General features: G+C 35.1%; 1 protein-coding gene across 2 annotated transcripts in view; it reads right to left on the bottom strand.

The window, feature by feature from the left end:
• LOC125680428 (tetraspanin-1-like) overlaps positions 1-12,136 on the bottom strand; it is a 72,115-nt gene extending 59,979 nt beyond the window's left edge. The window contains exons 1-3 of one of the 2 annotated variants that reach the window (XM_048920024.2): positions 11,940-12,136; positions 3,202-3,304; positions 622-852 (exon numbers count right to left, since the gene is read on the bottom strand). In XM_048920024.2, the coding sequence (XP_048775981.1) occupies positions 622-852; positions 3,202-3,267 (297 nt within the window). In that variant the 5' untranslated portion in view covers positions 3,268-3,304; positions 11,940-12,136. Of the gene's footprint in view, positions 1-621; positions 853-3,201; positions 3,305-4,250; positions 5,789-11,939 lie in introns of those variants that run through there. The other variant, XM_048920025.2, reaches the window with a different exon arrangement.
• Positions 12,137-23,884: the final 11,748 nt, after the last annotated feature.

Below are 23,884 nucleotides of genomic sequence, written 5' to 3'. Positions count from 1 at the left end.
GTCAATGGGTTTTTTTTTCTCTTGTTTACTTATTTTTGCCCAGACACCCATTTCTTGAATCAAGAAGGGGTGGGGGTCTGAGTTCAATATTTTCATAATTTCAAGCTTACACTCCTCCTATTCACTGTCACTATCATAATAGTGGGGGGGGGGGGGACCCAATATCTTTAGTTACATATGAAAGTAACGGAACATAAACGTCAAAAAAGTTATTTGCCTGTTGTCACAAGCATTATATGCTGTTAAAAATAAAATACAAAGTCGATTTATTATCACAAGCACAGGGAACACCAAGCATTGTGTACTGTAAAGATAAAACACAATGTTATTAGATATTGTAGATTGTATTGTCACAGGAAAGATATATCGTAAATCCCTGTATTGTAAGAGGAATTCAATAATAACCATGTCAACTAAAAACTGTTTATAAACTTGTGATTAAAATATACACAATATTTTCATTTGGATTCTTACATTGTGTATTAAATATGTTACATCTTTATTGTTTGTCTATCGATTCAAATCATTGCAGAAATAGATAATTTAAAAAAAAAAAATTAATATTTTTAAGTTAATCATTTAGTAAATGCCGCGTACCATTTAAAAAAAAATGACACTTACTGTAACCAGCATGCATTCCGCTTCACAACAGGCGCCAAACAATCCGAGCCCGGCAACCAGCAGTAGAAATGCGCCTATGACAATGAAAACGATAGACAGGTTGTCTACGAGGTCCCCAAATTGAAACCCGGATATGCTGATTTTATTAAGTGCCGGTTTCACTTCGTCACTTATGGCCGAGGCACCGACTTTCATCAGAATCCCAACAACGGACAGACCAAGTCCCAGTAACTAAAAAAAAACAGAAGATAAATCTAATTAATCCCACTAATTACATCAGATCCCAGTAATTAAAAAACAGAATATCAATCTAATTAATCTTACTAATTACATCAGATCCCAGTAACTATAAAAGCAGAATATCAATCTAATTAATCTCACTAATTACATCAGATCCCAGTAACTGAAAAACAATATAAATCTAATTAATCTTACTAATTACATCAGATCCCAGTAATTAAAAAACAGAACATAAATCTAATTAATCCCACTTATTACATCATATCCCAGTAATTAAAAAACAGAATATAAATCTAATTAATCCCACTTATTACATCAGATCCCAGAAATTAAAAACAGAAGATAAATCTAATTAATCCCACTAATTACATAAGATCCCAGTAACTGAAAACAGAGTATAAATCTAATTAACCCCACTAATTAATCAGATCCCAGTAACTAAAAACAGAAGATAAATCTAATTAATCCCACTAATTACATAAGATCCCAGTAACTGAAAACAGAGTATAAATCTAATTAACCCCACTAATTAATCAGATCCCAGTAACTAAAAACAGAAGATAAATCTAATTAATCCCACTAATTACATAAGATCCCAGTAACTGAAAACAGAGTATAAATCTAATTAACCCCACTAATTAATCAGATCCCAGTAACTAAAAACAGAAGATAAATCTAATTAATCCCACTAGTCCACTAGTTTCATTGGTTGAATATCGCAATAAGGAATGGTAAAGCGACCAATCGCATAAAGAAGCAGAGACACACCTTCCAGCGAAAATACAGGCGTTGTGTCCCACGGGAGGTAAATGGAGAGCGACTGATTATGCCTTTACTAACCTAATATTGCCCATAGGTCCCAATCTAATTAAAATTAGATCCTTTGATCCGCTCACCTATTATCGCTACACAAAGGATCAAAGGATCTATACCCCTTCCACATGATTTACTGACCACACAAATGTATTATGACGTCATGAGAATACTTATATATCCTACATAATTTGCAGTCATTTGTTATTGTTGTACACTTAATAAAGCATCAAGAATAAATAATGTCAATATGTCTTTTTAGAATTAATGTATATGTAAAATCATTGACAGGATAAACTCGGCATGTAGACACTCTTAAGAAGGTTAATACGGAAATATATGGGGTCCTTGAAAAAAGCATTTTGGGCTCAGCTTACACCCCGCATTTGCACTATTACGGAAATGCTACCCCCCCCCCCCCTTAGTCGGAGAGAGCTATATTATTGCAGGTATACATTGTTCATCTTCTGTAACTTAACTTAATGCAGGTCTGATATAACGTGATCATACTATAGCCTAAATTGATACGAGGGTTTACATTTCTTAATCTTTGAAGTTTTGTTGATAAAGTGCAGTTTTGTGATTTCGTATCTATATGTGCCTTATCTACCCTTCAAAAGTAAAGCAAATATGAAACGCAACAATTGAATTCTGTAAGAACGTCTCTATATATTAATCAGTTATCATATATAAATAAGGAACGGTAGCTAAATTGCACGGTTCGACAGAGTGATTCATGGTCTTCCTGAATATGTTGTCGCTGGATTGTTAAGGGTGCAATATAACGCCTAAAGTAATATTAGCCCTTAATCTGAAAATTCTATTTTGTTGTAAAAAGTGTAAATTCAAGACTTTATTAAAATAGATATTTCGGTTCCATTGAAGATATCATTAGCATTTTACACACATAAATTTTTATACCGAAAGACAATAATGCAATTGTGCTTCATACACAACTTCTAGATAGGTTTTTTGACACAATTATTGATAACAAAAGTTTGTAAACTTATTTTCTTCCGTCATCGTTTTATAATACAAATTTCCGACACCAAAATGGCAGCTAATATTACTTAGCGAACGAAAGACAAACACAAAGAACAAAGCTGGTATTTAGATACCGAAATATGCAGCTATACAATAACTGGAGACATTTTGTTGGTAACGACTACACCATGCTAGTGTTTACTAAAACACCAAGTTACACGTTAATGTATAGGCCTGTGATGTGGCAATTTGTCATTATACATTGTCTGTACATTTTACTTGTAGGTAACTTTTACTTATATTTGAATCCTAGTTTGTGTTCCCTTTACTGTCATTTATTGTATATGTAATAAATGACCTATTTTATTCTTTAAAGGGTGTGATGTTTTTATTTAGTACAGGCAGACAGGTATACAAATGTACTAAAACACCATGTTACACGTTAATGTATAGGCCTGTGTGTGTATATAATACATTGTGATTTAGAAAGCACTACAAATAACTAACATATTTAGTGTTTCTTTGTTACATATATGTACTTACGAAGAAAAGGATGTTGATGAGAATTAAAAATATCTTCCCGAACTTCGCACAGCCAGTCAGTGTCATCTTGGTAAATCTTCACCTTCTTATAAAATCTATCAAACTACAACATAAGATAAATGGATTCAAGATTTCAAAAATAAAATACAAAACAAACTTTGCCATACAATATAGGCTACTTATGAACTCCGATAATCATAAAATGAAAAGCTTATTAATAAGAGGCCGTCCACGGAGATATCAGGCAGTAGCTATAATACGGCTGGCACATGCAATTTCCCAAAATTTTATTCATACCCAATAAAAGTTAAGGTCATACGCCAATTTTATCGTATGTAAAGTGAATTTCACAAAATACATTGTTATATGCCAAAACTTGGCCTATTTCATAAATTCGAGGACATTATATAATCTATGGAAAATGATCATTTTGTAAAGTTAAATAATACCCAATACAATAAAATTTGTCCAGAAAGTATAAATAATATTTGAAGGAAATTCCTTAATAATTAAGATGAAACAATAAAATTGCTGGGAAACAATGCTGTTGTTCAGCATTTACTGACAGAAGTAGCCAAAAAGCCAGTAATTTGAGTTACCTCCCTTGGCGTAAAAAATGTAAAATGATCCAAAACTTGCGTAAATTGTAATTTTCGAAGAAAACAGTATTTATTTAGAACATTTTTGACTTATCTCGATTTTTTTTATCAAGTGTAAACGTGGAATTATTATTTTTTTAATTGGATAGTGAAAAATAAATATTCAGCCCGGACCTTATCAAAGTTTCGTGGGTAAACAGATATGGCTGACAAGTGATAGAAACGTGAAGTTTTTCTAGGAGTCCGAGTGGTCCTTATTTTAGGGACTTGTCAACCCTTAATAATTGTTCAAAAGACATAAGTGGATATTCAAGACATTTTAAAGTTGGAACTGCGTGTAATATTCAACCGAGATTGACCCCCTGCTGTACAGATCGGGGTACTTCGAATTCGACGTAGAAGTGTAACTGTTTTAGTGTTTAAACTATCGTGCACAGTGCAGATGCTTACTAGTATGCCGAGGTCATTGCGATTCTTTGGGGATTTACTGGAGGCAACCACCACCAAATGTTGTTATCTAATACACAAAGGAAAGTGTAAAGCAGACAGAGCAGTAAACTTCAATGTTTGAAGGGAAATATTTTTTCCTATTTCAAGTTGTTGTTAGTGGTTGTTCCCGTTGGAAGTGGTAAGTATAAATGTCGAATTTTCTCTGTTATTTTTCTATGAAAACTGTCTTTGATTGTTAGACAATTTTGATGCAAGTTCTCATGATGTGTCAATGCAAACAATTCATTTGATGAAATGATTCTTTTTAAAATAATACTGATTAAAATGATAAATCCCCACAGTAAAAAGAAAATTAAATCAATCAAGGGGGGGGGGGTGTTTAATGTAGGGATTTTAAAAATCTGTACAACACAATGTTCATCCACAAATCATTGAATTAAGAAACAATAGAATCACACAAAAACAAGATGAAAGTGGTGAAAAGTTCAGTAAGTGTTTATAAAAATGTTTATTGTCCTGCAAGCTATGTAGATCTACATATCAGCATGCACGCATAAAAAATTATTTATATCAAAATTATATCAGATTATTTTTGACTAATTTTTTTTTTACAAGCTACTTTTCACATGTCTTTGTTTTTTGGATTCCTAGATTTAGTAACTATTAAAGGATGAATGAATCAGTGTGAGAGGGTAGTATATGTACATGTATGTATGTGACAAATACCGAATAATAAATAAAAAAAATAAAATAATGATATATATTTATTCATGTAATTATGCAACTATAAGAACCATTATGTGTGTGGGGGTGGGGTGGGGGTGGGGGGTGTTAAAGGTTGATGTATATCACTAATTTACTTTTGTTTCTTTCTCTAAATTTAAGCTGAATGGATTAAATTCAGATGGTTTAACATGACACAAAATATGATGATTGATTTGCATGCACACAGGTACTAAAGTGTATTAGTGTGACATACATATATATACCAATTACCAAAGCTTGATAATGAATACAACGCCCATTTCATTACAGATTTGGAAAATAATTATAGTCAAATCACCCCTACTGCAAGCCAAATATCAGACTGTATCAGTGAGTATATTTATTTATTTCAATCAAAAGATTTTAAATTCAGAACATGGTACATCTGACTTTGTCATAATTTATAAATTATGTAAGTTTAGAACTATTACAGATAAGAGCGTAATTCCACATTTGACATGTATATTTCTTGAGACAAATCCTGACCAAAGGCATCCAAAGTTATGATGTCACAATCCTTTTGTTTTAACACACTTGACAGACATACATGTAGAATATAAAAACTTTAACTTTGACAATAACATAAGAATGGTTAGAGATGGGGGGTTGGGGGGTTGGGGGGTTGGATATTTTAGAAATGTGTGTTCCTTATGTCATATGATAGTAACATTTTTACCTTACGACCTTGACCCTTCATATTGAAGTTTTATGTGATGTCACCATGCTACACACAACACATACATGCATTTTTAATTGACTGTTATCATAGATTTTAACCCACTCGACAAGTTTTAACTCTCTTCAGACAATTCTTGTTTAGATAATTTCAAATACTAGCTCGTATATATATATATATATATATATATATATATATATATATATATATACAATACGCCGGTTTCGAGATACGTCCGAATTATTTCCCTTTGGAGAACTCTCGTACTTAGTAAGGCGCGAAAGAATTTGTTTACACGCGGGAGTGGGACAGATATTCATCACAGCGTAAGTGAATGTACTCAGTAAGTTTCTCATACGCTGTTTGATAACCCAAATTCGACTGATACACAAACTAAGTAAGTGATAAGTATTTAGGGAGTAATTAAATACATAGAATTCTTATCCTATCACGCTATTTCGCTGGTCATAAGTACCATATCCAAGATATTTCTTGCAAATATGACATTGTTTGTATGTTTCCACTTAGGTAAAACATTGCTTTCGATAGTATATAGTATTTCCCACATTTACATATTTAAAGAGAAGCCGCTTTCAATACATTTCATTGTCTTCCTCGTTGGCTGTATATCCACTCTGCCCCACTTAGGCATTCAAAGTTCCACTAAATGCACCTCCTATACAGAAGAGTTTGTATCTCGAAACTGGCGTATTCTATGTGATTCAAATTATAATTTAATGTATATATATATATATATATATATATATAAGTCAGAGGTCATGTTTTGAAATCAGAATGTGGTTTAATTTTTTAATCAATGAATATATAGTTTTTTGTTTTTTTTTTAGCTCACCTGAGCTGAAGGCTCAAGAGAGCTTTTTCTCATAAAAATTTGTCTGGATTCTGTGGTCATCATTGTGGTAATAATTTTTCCCATTTTCATCTTCTCCAAAACCAATGGCCCAATTTAAATCAAACTTTGCACAAACCAAAAGCTCCATTGGGTGAATGAGATTCATTTTTGTTTAAATGAAAGGTCATGCCCCCTTTGAAGGGAGATAATCAAGAAAAGGCAAAAATAGGATGGGTCGTTTAATGTAATGAAAATATGCAAGCATTCCCAGGTTGTGTAGATTGGAGTTAGTTCAATTCATGACCTGGGTGTAGGATGAGGCTATAATATGGGGTCAAAGTTTTATAAGGGATAATATAAGGAAACATCTTCTCAAGAAGAGTATGTCAATGATTAGTCATATTCATATGCAAGGATCTTCAGGTAGTGTAAATTTTATTTTGTTCAATTCAGGGGCTAAAGAATTAGGGTATGGAGGAGATCAAAGTATGATATGGGAATATACAGGAAATTAAAACAAATTCTTTTCAAGGTTAGCAGGGCCACACTAAATCCTTTCAAAATGCAAATGTTCCTAATTTGTGTTGATTCATTTCTATGCGCCCATGACTAAAGTCGGGGGTGGGGGTGGGGGTGGCAATGTCTGTCTGGAACTTGCTCATGTTAGTAACAGGGCTCTCATCTTTCAAATTTTTATTCCTTATAATAAGACATTTCTTTTGGTATCAATTCTTTTTTACCTTTGTGTTTGACCTACTTTTAACAAAATATAACCTACAGTAGGAAATTCTCCTTAACTATATATAAGGTAGTCTAGCCTTTTATGTTTAGTATTTAGATATCTTATGGCAAGAACTTTCATTTGATACCATGCTGTTTGATATTGTGACCTTGGTTTTGAAGTTTAACCCAGATTTTATTATATTGATATTTTACATAATTATATACAAAATGTGTATATTCTTTATTACCAGACTTTTAATTTAGTACCTGACCTTAGTCTTTAAAATAGCCTGATTTTCAAAAACTTTAAACTGGTATATAGTTTCTCAACCACTTTGGATTGGGCTTTGATATAGATTTCACATATTATAGATTACTAATGAAAAGAGCTCTACTTTTGAACTTCTGATTTTGACCTTGTTGACCTACTTTTGAAAAACATTCATTATTACCAGATCTGTTATATCTTGAGGGATAAGGTATTGGGTTACTTTGCTTCACATGGAATGCCTAATGACCAGAATTTATTTTATATCATGACCTTTGACCTTGTGACTATATCAAACATATGATCTTGACTTTCTTAGTGCATTGCTTACAGTGCTATTTAAACATGTTCATCATTTTATTTCCATTAATTTACACAACTGTTGTTATTTAGATCTCAGCTGAGTCCATGATAGGAAGAGGCTTTGGAGAGAACACAGAATTACTACAGACAAAAGACTTGTGAAGTTAGAAAGGGAATTGCAGAACTCATAGCTCCACTTCAATCTAGATATGTTGACAGTTATTTCACAGAAACACTTTGCAGCTGACAAAGATAATCAAATGATGACCACTACTTTCACTCTATGGTTGCAGCATATTTCAATTTTTGAAGTGACAAATTTTATTCCTGTTTGTGAACCAATATTCAAAAGAAACACTGCTATGGCATTAGACATAGATTAGAAGAGAGTGGTGGGGTGGCAAAATAAGATTCCATACTGTGAAATGTATCAATTGTTCATATATATGTATCAATATAAATTCAGTGCCAATTTTCATAATTTCTAGGGGAAAAGTTTGTTTGTAACAAATGTCAGAAATATGCACTAGCTCTTTCTTTGCAAACCATGCTACTAAGTACCAGGCATTAAGACATGATTTGTTTATTGTCATTTGTTAAACAGAGACAGATCCAGTGATTTGAAAGATGGGGGGGGGGGGGGGGGGGGGGGGGGGCAGAAAAATGATCTAAAATCTGCATTAGATCATATCCGATGAATTGATAAAATAAATATGTTTATTATTCATTGCTAGTTACATGTAACCTTTTATGCATCAGTTGAAGATACTTTATGAACATTTTCCATCACTGGGTAAAATTCAACAAACATTTTGTGTATCTGGAAGTGGTCAATATATATTTCAACATCAGAGTAAATATGCATTAAAGCAAGTCTGCCAATATGATGTAGGCAGAAATGGAATCTGGCATGTTATTTCATGAATGCAAAAGGAAATGCTTTACAAGAGAGTAAAAAAAAATTCTGGTTAATGCTAAATAACTATCTAGATGTCCCAGAGAAAGGGAGAGGGTGTGTTCTACCCCCAACCCCCCAACCCCCTCGGGATCTGCCAATGTCAAGTTTGTAATGTGAGTGAATGGATTAAGATTCTTCATGATAGGCAATTGATTAGAATTTGATTTACTGATAATTTTAACTTCATATATGTGTGTTAATTAATTGACTATTATCTCAAATCCTGTGTCAGAAATGACCTCTAACAATCAACATTGTAAAATTTTATATGATTTACATAGGCATTTTTTTGCCTTTATTATATAGAATGTATACAAAGACATGAAATTTATTTCTGAATGTTCATAGGTTCTAGTAATTTTTCATGAAATTTAATCATTGATTGGTTATATGTACTTCATATTTATTTCTATTTATGTAGTTCAACAATCTGCATTTAAGGTATTCCATGTATAATGAAAGGATAATGAAAAATTTTGAAGGATTTAGATCAACATAAATGTTTATTGTTAAATAATGATGAAAATGAAGCAGATGAAATTCACATGAATGGTAAATTATTAGAAGCTGACCTTTTCGCACTTAAGACTTTTTGGAAGAGTTGTCTGCCCTTTGTAAAAATAAGAAAATCTAATTTTCTAAAAATGTGTGTGGTCAATGATTAATTTTATTTCATATTTTCACTAAGAGAAAGTGTTTATAACTTTCTACCGAGAGATTTATTATCCCCTCGCGCAACTAGTTGCGGAGGGGATATAGCATCGCTACTGTGCGTGTGTCCGTGTGTGTGTGTCCATTATAGCTTGTGGGCAAGATTTAAAGAGAACCTTTGCACTAACGATTCTCAGCCTTCGCATACACTGTACATATGTGGCATTGTAAAAAGACGAACCCTATTCATTTTCAAGTTAATTGGTGAAATATTTCTTAAAATATCGCGTCTTTACTACCTAAAAACCGTGAAATTTTATGTACGAGTTGACAATACTCACTTCCGGTTAATTCAAACTGGTACCCTGTCAAATTACGATTCAGGGCACTTATTCACAAAATATCTTACGACTAAGATGAAAAAAATAATGCTGTCTGATTATGAAATACTGATCGCAAGGTCATAAGTATGTATTAAACTTTTATAAACCATGGATGTACTTTACATATTAATTAAGAAAGTCTACGAGAAATGTAAAATAAGGAAATTACAGTGTTTGTAAATTTTGATCTTAGTCGTAATATATTTTGTGAATAGGTGCCCTGGTCGCTTCGGTTGCACTAATTAACAGGGAACCAGTTTAAAGAAAACTAGACAGCTTACGTCTGCTGCAGGTAAGTTTGTATTTGTGCATTGTCATATTAGGCCTAGTGCACGTTGGTGTGCGCAAAGACAGTCTGTAGGAATTAAAAGCGCTATCTCTGACACCGTGTTATTAAAATAATTTGATGAACGTCGCGGTTTCATTACCAGATTACCCCACGTGTTTACAATACAGAATTAATTCAGATTACTACACGTGTCTGTTTACAGAATTAATTCTGAATTAATTCTTGAGGCGTACGTAATTTTTGAAAGCTATAAAGATATTTCACAAGCTTCGTCGACCTGTCAACACCGGTATATTGTCTTTTTACATAACGAAAAATTATTGCTTCCGTGGGAATTTTCTGAGTTCATGCATTCTGCATACAACAACTGTGAGGTATATTCAGGTAAGTAAATTACTGAAATTGAGTGCATATGTGATATGTTTCTGCTAGGAATAAGGGAAACTGTCCAATCACGTATGTATATGCCCCCCCCCCCCCCAACCAAGATAATATGCACCTTAATAGGTTAAATTAAAAATGCCATATTAATTATCCCCCCACCACCTAATGATGTTAGAGGTATCTGAATTTTAATCAATAATAAATAGCTATACAGTATAATCTGTCTAAACCGGCTGTGTGTGGTTCCAAAGAAATTGGCCGGTTTACACAGAGTACGGAGTGCAGAATGTTGAAAAGTATGAGAGTTGCTTCCCTTGTATTCGCTGTCCATTATGCATACATGTGTAATGATTACTAACGTTTTATTATATCACAAAAGAATTCAAAATGTGAAACTATAAATGTCAATGTTTCATCGTCGTGTTCTTATGAAAAAGTTTCAATTTTTATTAAACTGTATAAAAATCTGGGAATTATTATATTATATATATATATATATATATATCAACGTATTGGCCCCATTCCTCATTTATGCCTTGATAATACATGCATATGTTCATGATATTTCCTGCCGCGAGGGGATGCTCCGCTTAGCGGTGTCCTTGTATGAAAATATAATTTCTTTTTCAAATATTGTAATAAAACATGCTTTTCCCCATATACTTCAATGTTAAATTCTATGTGAAATAAATCAAGCAGTAAACAAAATTTTGAAAATTCCTATGGTGGATTATTTTTATTTGATGAACCCTTCAAAATGATACCATGATTACAAAAATTCCACCATCCATTTATTAGATAAGATGTAGTTGACCTTTTCGCACTTATTGAAAATTTTGAGATTTCAGTTCAACGTTTCACCATCAAACCTTGCGTTTCCCACTGAATTTATTTTTGTAACTTGAAATACACCTCTTTAAGTTTCTGGTTATACATAATTTATTTCTTTTGAGACATTGTATTGGGGTTTATGAGATCTTAAATTTTTATCATTATTTTGTAAAATATATTGGTGTGAAATATGTGCAATTTTAACAATGAATTCATTCATTGGATGAATATACACACCAAAACCCTCTTAGTTATTGCATATAGTGTATATCTAACATATAAAATATTGCTTTCCTATATTTCTTAGTTATATGACATTTTAGAGCTGTTCAAACATAGCACTTTTTCCCAATATTTCGTGACCTTTTTGCACCGAAAATTATCTCAAAGTTGTTTTTCCATGTCGAACCCAAACTAAACATGATAGAAACTTTTTATTTGGCAAATTTCATATTGGGGTCAGTAGGAACCTGTGCACAAAGTTTCATGAAAATCTGAGAGATAGAATGTGCCGACCTCTGCCTGATGTCATAATGGACACCCTCTTTTAAAATAATATGAACCGAGATGAAATGTTATGGCGAAATACAAAATGTGCGTCTTACCTTTCAAAGTAGCTGACGTCTTTCTCGTTATCTTTCAGGAAGGATTTGAAGCAATGTTATCAGTGGATTATTCTTCTTTCAAAAAAGCGATTACAGAACAAAGTTACTTATCTTCAAAAGGGTCCAAACTTGAAGTAGACCAGCAAATCAAAAAGGTGGCCCAGGTGTCAAGCATGTGATGTTCAGCGAAAGAATTATGAATGGCGCGCAACAATTGAATTTTAAAACCCTTTCGCTGTCAATTCGCCAAATTTCAAATGGCCAATTTCGTAACGTCACAATCAATATTGACGTAACGTAATATTCGTTCCGTCACCAGAGGATGCCAATCGGATCGCGCGCTCGTCCTTTTCCGTAACCATTTGCGGTTACGGAAATAGCCGAGTAGTTAAAGAGATACTACAGCTCATTTTGCGCAAAATCATGAAATGACATTTTTCTCAGGGCTTTCTCAATTTTTGTTGCATTGTTGAATGTATGAACTTTGCGAAAATAACACTTATCTAAAGTTAAAAATTCTTGTTTTAACATAAAAATTATTACTTTTTGATGGCCTATACAAAAAATATCGAGTCTCCTCCTTCGGTCTTCAGACGCATGCGCATAGACAGTAAACAATGCAGCATGTCGTCCAGTGAGAGAAAGTGTAGTGGATAGATCCAGAATTTTGAAAGATTCTGTGAGAAAAGAGGTAAAAATAAAATGAGATAAAACTCATACGTGAAATAAAATTGACCTTGGGATCAGTATGACCGTTGGAAAACAAAGATTGTAACTCAGTGGCGGATCTAGGATTTCCGAAGGGGGATGTGAAAGTCCAATATCAGCCAAAGTAATCGGCCATTCTGGGTGCAAAATTTGGAGTTTCACTCACAATTTGTGGCGAAAAAAGGGAGCGGTATTCTGCCCCCCCCCCCCCCTAAATCTGCCACTGGGACTAGCCGCGAAGACACTGCTTTAAAAGTAAGTGTTATTTTTATCTGAACACGACACGTGTTAACTAGTTGTAAAAACATGGAGGGTTTCTGTTGAAATAATGATTTATATAATTATTTACTTATTATAATGAGCAGGGAATAATTTTATACTTGAAAGGTGATTGTGGACCCCTTTGAAGGGGAATTTAAATAATTTCTTACACAACACCTTCGCTGTCATTCAAAACCACGTGATGTAAATAACCATTCAAAAGTCCGAGTCAGCATGAAGAAACCTTTGAATTTCGGATGATCTTCAAAGCGCAGTTTAGAGCAAATTGATGCATTCAATTGTTCAAAATTGTCAGTATCGATATGATTTTTATCATTTTATTAATACATGTTTTTAAAAGCACTTTATTAAAATGTGGAAAATGAGCTGTAGTGTCTCTTTAAACATGCAACCGTGTTCATTTTTTTGCCCTTAGATGCGCAAGCATATTTGAGTGTACGTCAATTCCTTCGAGCAATTTTGCCATCTAATTTCCTTTTGATTCCATGCGTGCAATGTCGAAGGAGGGGGGGGGGGTATTCAATAACAAATCGAGGTGTAACAGAGATACATACGAAAAACATTTTAACAATACTCAACAGTGATTTTATTTTTCATTTGTGCACGATTAAAAATGCGGGATTTTCTTATGTTAACATATACTTCTGTTTATGCATGTCTAACATCTTTAAAAATGTGTGATTTTCTGATGTTAAGATATACCTCTGTTTATGCATGTCTGACATCTTTAAAAATGTGGGATTTTCTGATGTTAACATATACTTCTGTTTATGCATGTCTGACATCTTTAAAAATGTGACAACATAAACATTTTCTTTAGTTATTAATCAAATATAAGTATATTGCATGAGTTGAAAATACAGTTTTTCCACTTTAAACCCTCAATATTGATAAGTCACATGAGGATCGATCCATCTGGCGCGAATTGTTCAAGATGGGTTATACGAGGTCAAGGTCAGGAGCCACGTTTCGCATGAAAGTACATGTACCGTATAAATTTGCTAAAAATGAGACCCCCCCCTTCGAAAATTAAATCTATCGCTTTTACGCGCCTCTTGATATTTTCCCCTGCTTATCAACCTCGTGTTTAACCAGTGGCGAATCTAGAGATTTCTGAACGAAAAGATGCAATAAACGGCTGGATGTTTAGGGGCTTGAGGCTCCGAGTGGACCAGGGCAAAGCTTCGATGGAGGCCCGGGGGATCCCATGAAACTACTAAGTTCTGAGAAAATAAAACGTACATTTTTTTTTTTTTTTTTTTTTTTTTTTTTTTTTTTTTTTTAGACATTTCTATAAAAAGAAAGATCATATTTGTGAGTGGAGGGGGTGTCCAGCGCTCGATTTGCCATTGCTAGCTACGTGTTCTAGATCTAGTTCTACACGGAACCGGTTGCGGTAGCTCTTTATTTCATTACCGTGAGGTCGTGAGTTCACATAACACAGGTAGTGATTGCTCCTTCGCCAACGCTCAGCATTTAGAAGTGAGCTCACAATCACGGGTCTTTCGAATATGACCTTAAAAGCAGAGACCTCGTGTTGACATGTTAAAGAACTCCCACTAAGCGCTAAGGATACATGTAGGTCTATGTCTATCTGTGGTACTTCCCCTACAGTTATGAGTGAAAAGTTATCGAAGGGATGTTGACTAATGAAATGCTTCGTAGTAAATCAAAATAAACAATCCCCCAGATACAATACGAATGAACAAAAACTTACTATGCAAATGGAAATCATACTATTCAAATGAAAACATATACAATATGAATAGAAAATATACAGTACAAATGAAAATTTTTACAATAGAAACGGGAAATTATACAATGCAAATGGAAAATTAAATACAAATGTAAAATATACAATACAAATGAAAAATATTGTTTAATTATGCTACATCAAGAGGGTTGGTTGCATGTTTTGTTTTACGTTCCGTCGATAATGTCACTCATATAGAGACGTCACCAGCTGTAGGTGAGGTACTCCAAATATAGACCTATGCTTAGGGCTCAGGGCCGCAGCAGTTATGTTCTTTGATTTGAACATATTTTATTGTCTGGATGTTATAACAAAAGGATTGAGCACAAGTTCTTAAAACTTAGAACGCCCTCTCCTATATGACAATTAATTACATATGGAGTGCGTTCGAGATCGCCCTTCTTCGTACGAGTGCAAATTCCTGTCGATCCCGAACGCCGAAAACGCAACCCGAGAACGGGTTCGAGGTGCAAGAACTCACACCACCTCTGCAATCGTAACTACTCGGCTATTTCCGTAACCGGTTACGGAAAAGGACAAGCGCGTGATCCGATTGCTGTAGAGAGTGTGGTCGAAGAACAAAGAACACGTTCGTGCTCACATGTTCTCGCCATTCGTGACTCTAAGAAACGGAGCACGAGAACAACGGGAACGGCGATTTCGAACGCACTCCTGATAATGTTCAAGAAATGAAACACAAAGGTTCTTTATCGTGCCATACGGGACCTCCGTTTTTAAGGTCATATCCGAAAGGACCATGATTCTCACTTCTAAATGCCGAGAGTTTGGCGAAGGAGCCCATGTATTATTTCGTCTTACGTTTGACGACTATAACAAGAGCGGGGCTCGAACTCATAAAACGCTCTTGATCCAGTTGATTGCAATCACTAGATGCCAAGCTAACAGGTACATATTTAATAGACATTCATCAGAATTTATAATTTTTATCTCATGTTAGTGGCATGGCTAATTTTTCAGATTGTGCTTGTATGTTACACTAAAATCTTAAGGCAATAAATGGGGGGGGGGGGTCTCCTCAATACGCAATTACGAAGACATAAGCTCTTCTGTGATGGAAAATCATCGCTAGCAACGCTTATTGAGTCAAGGAGTACCTGCCCTACTTCAAACTGTGGCTGTATGATCAGCGAAACCATCGATTCTCATGAATATTTATGAAATTACACAATCATTTATTGACCAATCATAGTCAACATAACAGATTTCGATATTTTAATGGCTGCACCCACAGGTAAAACGGGTAGCGTTTGTTTACAAAGAATAACAGACAAAAAGACAAACTTGCAATTTACTCGTTTAGAAGCAAGTCAAGTATATGTATATAGTATATATTAAATGAAATCCTCCTCAACAACAGAAGCTATGTTTGCAAATTCTGTATCAATAAACTTAATGTATTAGTTTTTTTCAAAAAGACAATCTTCAGATTATTCCGCTACGAGCCACGTAATGATCTCTCAGTGTTTTTTCCATATAAAAAAAACAACAACAAGCCAAAAACAAAATTAAGGGAGCTTACATATTCCTAAATTTGAGGATTTTCTTGCACAACCACGGCTAATGACGTAATATGAGCGGAGACAATAGGCGTGGTTTGGGATGATGGTGATGAAGGTACGTTCAGTATTCTGTTGAACGCTTGGATGAACACGAGATATATACATATATTATAGACTGTTAAATGTTATGAAAGCGAACATTTTGTTTTTCAGCCGATGGTATACATTTGAAGTTACTTATAAACTAAATGAAAACAGGAATGTTTCTGTTTCTAAGAAGACAATAAAACGTAGATTGAATCGATAGAATACAATCTCGAGGAGTTATTAAAATAAAGTAACGGTTAATGGTGTGAACAGGAAAAAGCACATGTCACGGTGTTAAGAGAAAGGATTGACAGATTATGACTGTCAGTGAAGTTATTTATAACGAGGGATACCAGATGAATGTGGGTAGAAATGAATGTGTTGTGGGTGGAGACGAGCCAGGAGAAGGATTAAGACCGGATTTAGTTCCAAAATTAAAATGGACGCACATCCAGAGGATGTCTATGTTACCATGGAGTGGGAATTTATCTAGATTTGATAACTCATAAATACATACAAATATTAGACATTAATTTTTTATCTGTCATTATTCGTCCGTATCCGACAGGACGACAATGCAGGAGTTCACAGGACTCGGATAGTACAAGAATTATTACGAGAAGTCGTATGAAAAATATGAGTTATCTACGAAAGCTGATTAGTATCATATAAAAAATAAACTCGCCATGTCCAATTAGATTTTACAAGTTTTACGATAATATAAGCTAATAATATCCCAATGCTTAGTGTAACTGTGTATGACTTTGAAAATTCAAGATTCTTGTAATTCCACCGTTAAGTACACACTATGATGGTACATATTGTCGTTTGGAATATATCCTCCTCGGCAACGATATGCACGTATTGTCAGTTGGTACATATACTACATACAATCGGAACACCTCGCCCTTTCCTCCGTTCCTACGTAAAAAGACTCAGACGTCGCACGGCGCAGTGATTTACATCGATTTGAAACGTGACTCGGTGAAGACGTAGTGCTGCTTGTATGGCAACGATAAACAAGCAAGTCCAAACATTTTTATTCATATCTGAATACTTTTTGTCATTTGATATTATTTGTAAAAATGAAATGATTTCAATTCTTCTAATTTAGTATCTTTTAGTAGGTTTTAGCACTTACTACATGCGTTAATCAGACTCGGAGGCAATTCGTGACAATGTTTACAAATACTCTGTCGTATGCGAAGAAATCTATAAACATTTGTTTTGATTTAAAGGACAAGCAAATAGAAACATTGAAACATCTTTATGATGGAAAAGATTGTGTCGATTCTACCAACTGGATACGGCAAAAGCGTTATTTTTCAAAGTCTGCCATTTTCATTTCAATTTAAAAGAAAAACCAAGACACCTGGAATCGTAATTATTGTGTGTCCTTTAAATTCTTTGATGCAGGATCAGGTCATGAGTCTGTCCAACAAAGGAATCAAAGCGTGTTTTTTATCTGTTGAAGGTATATTTCTGTTTTCAGAGTCTCATATTGAAAAGGAAGCATCGTAGGTCAGCTTTTCCTAGAGGTGATAGTGCTTGGATACTGTACAGTGTCCATTACTACTTTTTTCATGAAAATCAATATTAGGCATATTGTTGAAATTGGGAGTAAGTATGGACTAGTGGTACAGGTTGTATTGTACAAGGTTTAGAATCATCCAGACTTTTATTTAGTTTCAACTTCAATTTTTCCACCGAGGACATTAGTGAATCGATGACGCGTTTTCTTTTCTGTTGGTTTCTAATTGGGGTACTGGGACATCGTTTTGAATTTAATTGTTGAAGGTAAGATATGATATGCGTTCGTGCATTTCTTCTAAAAGTATAAAACGATTTTTTTTTGCAACAAGGATCACAAATGTATAAGATTAGCTGAGAAATTTCGGACTGCTTTAATTCGGAAATGTCTAGAAATTGCAAAATATTATTGAAAAGTTCTTGATTTGAATGCATTTTTCCCCCAATGAGAAGAGGTAAACGTCTATCTTGGTCCCCGCATGACATACACTTTCTCTTACCTTCGTCTGCCATCGAGTCGTTGAGGACGGGGACTACTTACAACATGTCCGCCCAACATGTCTACCGTGCGACGCCCGAGTCTTTCTATGATGTAAAGGACGAGGGGTCCCGATTGATACTACATACTGTCGCCGACGATAATGTGCGCCGAGACAAGGCATATTTTTTGCATCACGGTACATACTGTCGTCAGAGACAATAGACCATTGGAATACATTGTCGCATCTCGTAATTACGAGATAACGGAAGGTGAATTTTTTTGGTATGATACTAATTGGCTTTCGTAAATAGGCTTTCGTACTTTCTCAAATGAGAATTTACATGCAAGAACAAAATCCTCAGACATGCGCACCATACTTATGAAATACCACTGGAGATGGATTGGACATGTCTTAAGGAAACTCATCAATGACATCACTAGGGTCTCACTTCGATGGACTCCAGAAGGGAAAAGAAAGCAAGGCCGTCCAAAGACCACCTGGAGGAGGACCGTTGAAACAGAAACGAGAGAGGTTGGCATGACCTGGGGTGAAATTGAAAAGGCTGCTAAAGACAGGGAAGAAACTAGTCCTTGTCCTATGTGCCCACGGGCGCAACAAGGACTAGGTAGGTAGGTACTTTCGTACTTATCGGATTGCTTGTGCAAGACATTTTTCGCATCGATCACACGTCGAAGAAAGGTATGTCCTCTGAATCACTTTGCATGCCCAGTTCAGCTTGCCGATTAGCAAAATCTGATTAAAACCAGATCCTAAGATCCGCTCACTTAGATCGCTACACTTGGCCTAGTGTAGCGATCTAAGTGATCGGATCTCAGGACCTGGTTTTAATCAGATTGACCGATTAGCGATTCCAGTTGACGCTTACTACCTCGCGGTTTAGCGGGAAAGCTGAAGAGTGACTCTTTGAAGTCGTAGTTTATCAACTGGGAGGGAAAGTCAATCGTTGACAAGGTCCCTTAACCTTGTTTCAATTGATATGATATTAAAACCCAACTGTCTCAAAGTTCTGATTAGAAATTGCAAAGCACATAAACATTTTTCAAAAGTGTCCTCAATAATCGAGAAATCATCAACACATACAATCACTGTAATACCATATTTGACCATAACAATTCCCGAAACACAACTGGATAGTCTTTGAAAAATGCTGGGACTTTAAACATTCCCAAAGGCCAGTTTTGTATCATACACGTATGTAAAATTGTCCTTCTCAAAACACCATTTCAAATCTGTAAACCAGTAGTTGCCTGGGTGAATGTTAACAGATCTGCATGCAAACTTAAGGTCCACCTTTGCCAAAAACAGTTCTTGGTAATACTATTACATGCATGACTGATATTCATATATATGAAAAAGAAGTATCAGAAGTGTAACCATTCAAGCTTGTACCAATAAGTCGACTAGCATCGTGTATAAGTCCAATTTTGTTGGAGAACTTTGGAATGGCACCCAAGGCACTAACAATATTTCTAGGTCTATCGCATACAACATAATTATCATGCATAATTATACAACTTTGTTGCTTGGGGGAGGGGGGGGGGGGTATACTGAAATCGGTTTGTGGGTCCGTCTGTAGACGCAGTGGTTTCCGTACATTAAAGCGTTATTATTTCCACCTACAGTCACCATATCATACATATGGACTACCCATGGGACGAAAATGTTCCCTATCGAAGTTCGGGTCTAAAGGTCAAAGGTCAAGCGCACTGGACATCGAAGTAGCAATATGGTTTCCGGACTCTAAAGCGTTATCCTTTCCACCTACAGTCACCATATCATAAATATGGACTTCCCACGGGACGAAGATGTTCCCTATCGAATTTGGGGTCCAAAGGTCAAGCCAATCTAATTAAAATTAGATCCTTTGATCCGCTCATCTACTATCGCTACACAAGGGGCCTAGTAATTAAAAAATTTTCATCTCAACATCACAATAAATTGAACTTTATCTCGGCCTCTTAATGCATCTGCTTCACCAGTGATGAACAGTGCTATTAAATTGTGCACATGTGAAATACATACCAGTAGGCTGTGAAATAATAGGAACTGTCATTTCAGAAGTGCGCTCAGGGTCTTTGCAAACATGTCTGAATTCAGGAAGACACACCTAAGAATGTTCAATAACAGATATATTATATATACAGTGTATATCAAAGTTGATAAAGTTTCATATCATTGCTTAAAGTAAGGCCTAGGGCAAAAACAAAATGTTTATTTCTGCTTTCATGCTAAAACAAATTGGGTAGTAGATATGTTTTTTTAAATAATGTTTAATAGATGCAATGGAGTTTTACTACAATTACAAAAAAATCTTACTTTTAGATCACATAACAATGGAAACCAGTCATAAATGCATCCATATAAGGACATGGTAGGGTGATTTAAATCTTTTTGGCCATGTTTGTGCATTGAATTTTCAAGAATAATGCAAAAGAAGAGATGGGGGTTCATTGATAAATATTGTTGATATGAGCAGAATTAAAAAATAAATAAATACAAATTTTGACATGTTATAAATATCCTACATTTGAATATGCCTACTAAAGGAAAGTCTTGTATGTAACTCTTCTTTGTTTTTGTTTTACAAGACCTGACCTGCACATGAGCAATACATATTTTTGCATAGTATCAAGGGTCGTCTTCTTCACAATAAATCACTACATATAAATTTACATATGCTTCCACTGGATAGGGTCCTGGTGATTATCAATTCGCATGATGTAGTCAGAGTACTGTCTGCTTCATATACATGAATTTATCAGCCTACTTTGGGAAACACCATTTGGGGGAATTGGAAAAATTTAATGAAATTCGGAGTAAGAGTTGAAATTTACATTTTGTGTATAATATCATTTTTGGATATATTTTAAGTTTAACAACTGTGACAACATGAACTTTACTGAAAGCAAACACAGTATTACATTACATCAATAGATCTATGTGATCGAACGTAACTGTAAGGGCAATATATATATATATATATATATACATGAAAATAATTGAGTTTGGTAGATCAGAATTCAAATTCAAGCAATCTTTAAAAATGCATCCATCAACTTATCATTATTATAATAGAAAAGAAAATCTTATTTTGATGACGTATCATACTACTATCTTATTATACAATGGATATAGAATACCCCATTTCCCAAAAAAAGTGATTTCACAAAACATAGTTGATTTAGCAAGTGCAAATAATTTATTGCAATAGAATAAAATTGACAGAAATTTGGATTAATAGAAAGAGTGGTCAATGTCAATGTCTTTTTTCGAGTGTTTTCAAAAAAAGTATTATAATTGTACAGTGGACAATATATATGGACCATGAAACCATCAAACATGAAATGGAACATTCAGATCTTCACTGAAATAGTATTAAAGATAATTAAAGGTCAGTCGGAAAAGCGGAAAAGAGGAAACAAACATATTTATACCTGAGAGCCTAAACTTTATGTGTCTGGTTTACGAAACAGTTCAACAACTTCAATTATTATAATAGTTTCACAAAGATTCACAAACCTGCGGTGATCTTCAAACTCTTTTCTTTCTAGTTGATGAACTCGGAGTTTTGGCTTTGAACCTGCGCCTACTTTCCCTGAAAACGGATATGATGCTATCGATTTCTTTCTTATATTTAATGATTTTCTCGACTTTCGTGAAACACTTTACACAAACTCCCTCCGAGTGTGGCGGCAACTCGATGATCTTCTGTATGTTATCCTTTTTCTCATCGGTCAGCCTAAGTTTCAGCTTCAAAAGCTTCTTCCATGTCGCAGTACCGTTTCGATCAACTTCTTTTATTAGAAATAAAAACCCACACAGACAACAAATATTACATACACTAGATATCCTGTGTGGTGTGGACGGTGAGGCTGGTATGGCCGCAGCTATTTTACTTGTTTATATATACGTTCAGAAGTCGTCGTTCCGAATATACAATCGCACCGAATATTCTCAAGCCAATCGCTGATTGGTCAATGCAAAAGTTCAATCCGAGATGACCTCTAATGGGGAGTTGTTAGATCCTTGTGTAGCGATAGTAGATGAGCGGATCAAAGGATCTAATTTTAATTAGATTGAAGGTCAAGCGCACTGGCCATCGAAGTATCAATATGGTTTCCGGTCTTTTAAGAGTTATCCTTTCCACCTACAGTCACCATATCATAGGCATGGACTACCAATGGGACGAAGATGTTCCCTATGGAATTTGGCGTCAACAGGTCAAAGGTCAAGCGCACTGGACATCGAAGTCGCAATATGGATTGATCTCTTATCCATTTCTCCCTAGAGAAGAGACTACCCAAGGTTTTATCATGCCCTTTCTTTTTTTACACTCAGGAATGAGGTAATTTATACCTATGAACACACTTTGGGAGATTGGGATAAGCGGGGGTATTCTTAGTGAGCATTGCTCACAGCACCTCGTGCTTCATGATTAATTTGAGATTCAACAAGATCACTAGACATTGCGGTGGATTTATAATTACTGAACTATACATAGGTACACACGTTGAATTCAACGTTCTCATCAACAATACGAAAACCCTCTTCCACATCCTGCAAAATAAATGTCCTATCATAGTCATCAAATTCAATGGAGATAAACTCTTCCCAGGCTGATGCTTGCAGGTTGTAGGATGGATACTTCCAGGATAACCGGTTTTTTTTTTACTCAGCTGATAACTATGCCATGTTTTGTTGCAGGCTTATTTGATCCATAACATTTATAACAGTTGTGAGCCATTCTCCAGTCTGGACGTCGTTATCAAATCTGCGACATATTTCACGATCATTCGATAGGAATGGTGCTCTTCTCTGAGGACTCCGGCTTGTCTATGGCAGCAGTGGTTTTTTTCATATTGCCTTATCATAGAGTAAGACACTCTGCCACACATAATTAGCAGCCAATCTAAATATGGACTGGGTGTAGCAAATGAAATCAAGGGACTGATCAGTTGTACATGATCTGCCAGCATCTCGAACAAAATCTGAAGGCTTGCATAACCCTACTGCTCAATAATTACATTCCTTACTGAATTGTTTTGTCCCCCACGTTTAGTTTCACACCGTTGTCTACACATATGTCAATTGTTTAGGATTCATCAAGAAGGTATCAAGCCCCTGTCCATGTAAAATTATTGTTACCTTATGAAATTGGAGGGCCGGGGTTGGTTGGGGATTGTGGGGCCAGTGCTGCTGTACACACGTGGTCGGCTGTTGTCTAACAACTCAGTGTCTTTGCTTCCAATTGTCGCTGCAGTTCCCCACATCTCTGTTCAAGTCTCATCTTTTGGAGTTGATGCTCGAGTTCACGGAACTTTAGTTCTAGATCCGAAATGTCCTTTAGTGTCATAGACCAGTTGTGGCTGCACGCACTGTTCCATGAAATCGGGTTCTCGTGATGGCGTGGAGAAAGAGTCGTTCTCTCTCGATGTTCTCATTATTTCTGACATATTTCGTCCTACGGTCCTTGTCTGCCAATTTGCAATGCGCAAATTGTTCACAATCAACTCAAAATGGCTCAGTTGCTAGTTGTTCAAAATACATTCACAAAGATGGCGG

The sequence above is a fragment of the Ostrea edulis genome, chromosome 2 (assembly GCF_947568905.1).
Source record: "Ostrea edulis chromosome 2, xbOstEdul1.1, whole genome shotgun sequence".
NCBI classification, from domain to species: domain Eukaryota; kingdom Metazoa; phylum Mollusca; class Bivalvia; order Ostreida; family Ostreidae; genus Ostrea; species Ostrea edulis.
The sequence above is the reverse complement of the archived record's forward strand: the minus strand, read 5'-3'. Positions and strand labels throughout refer to the sequence as shown.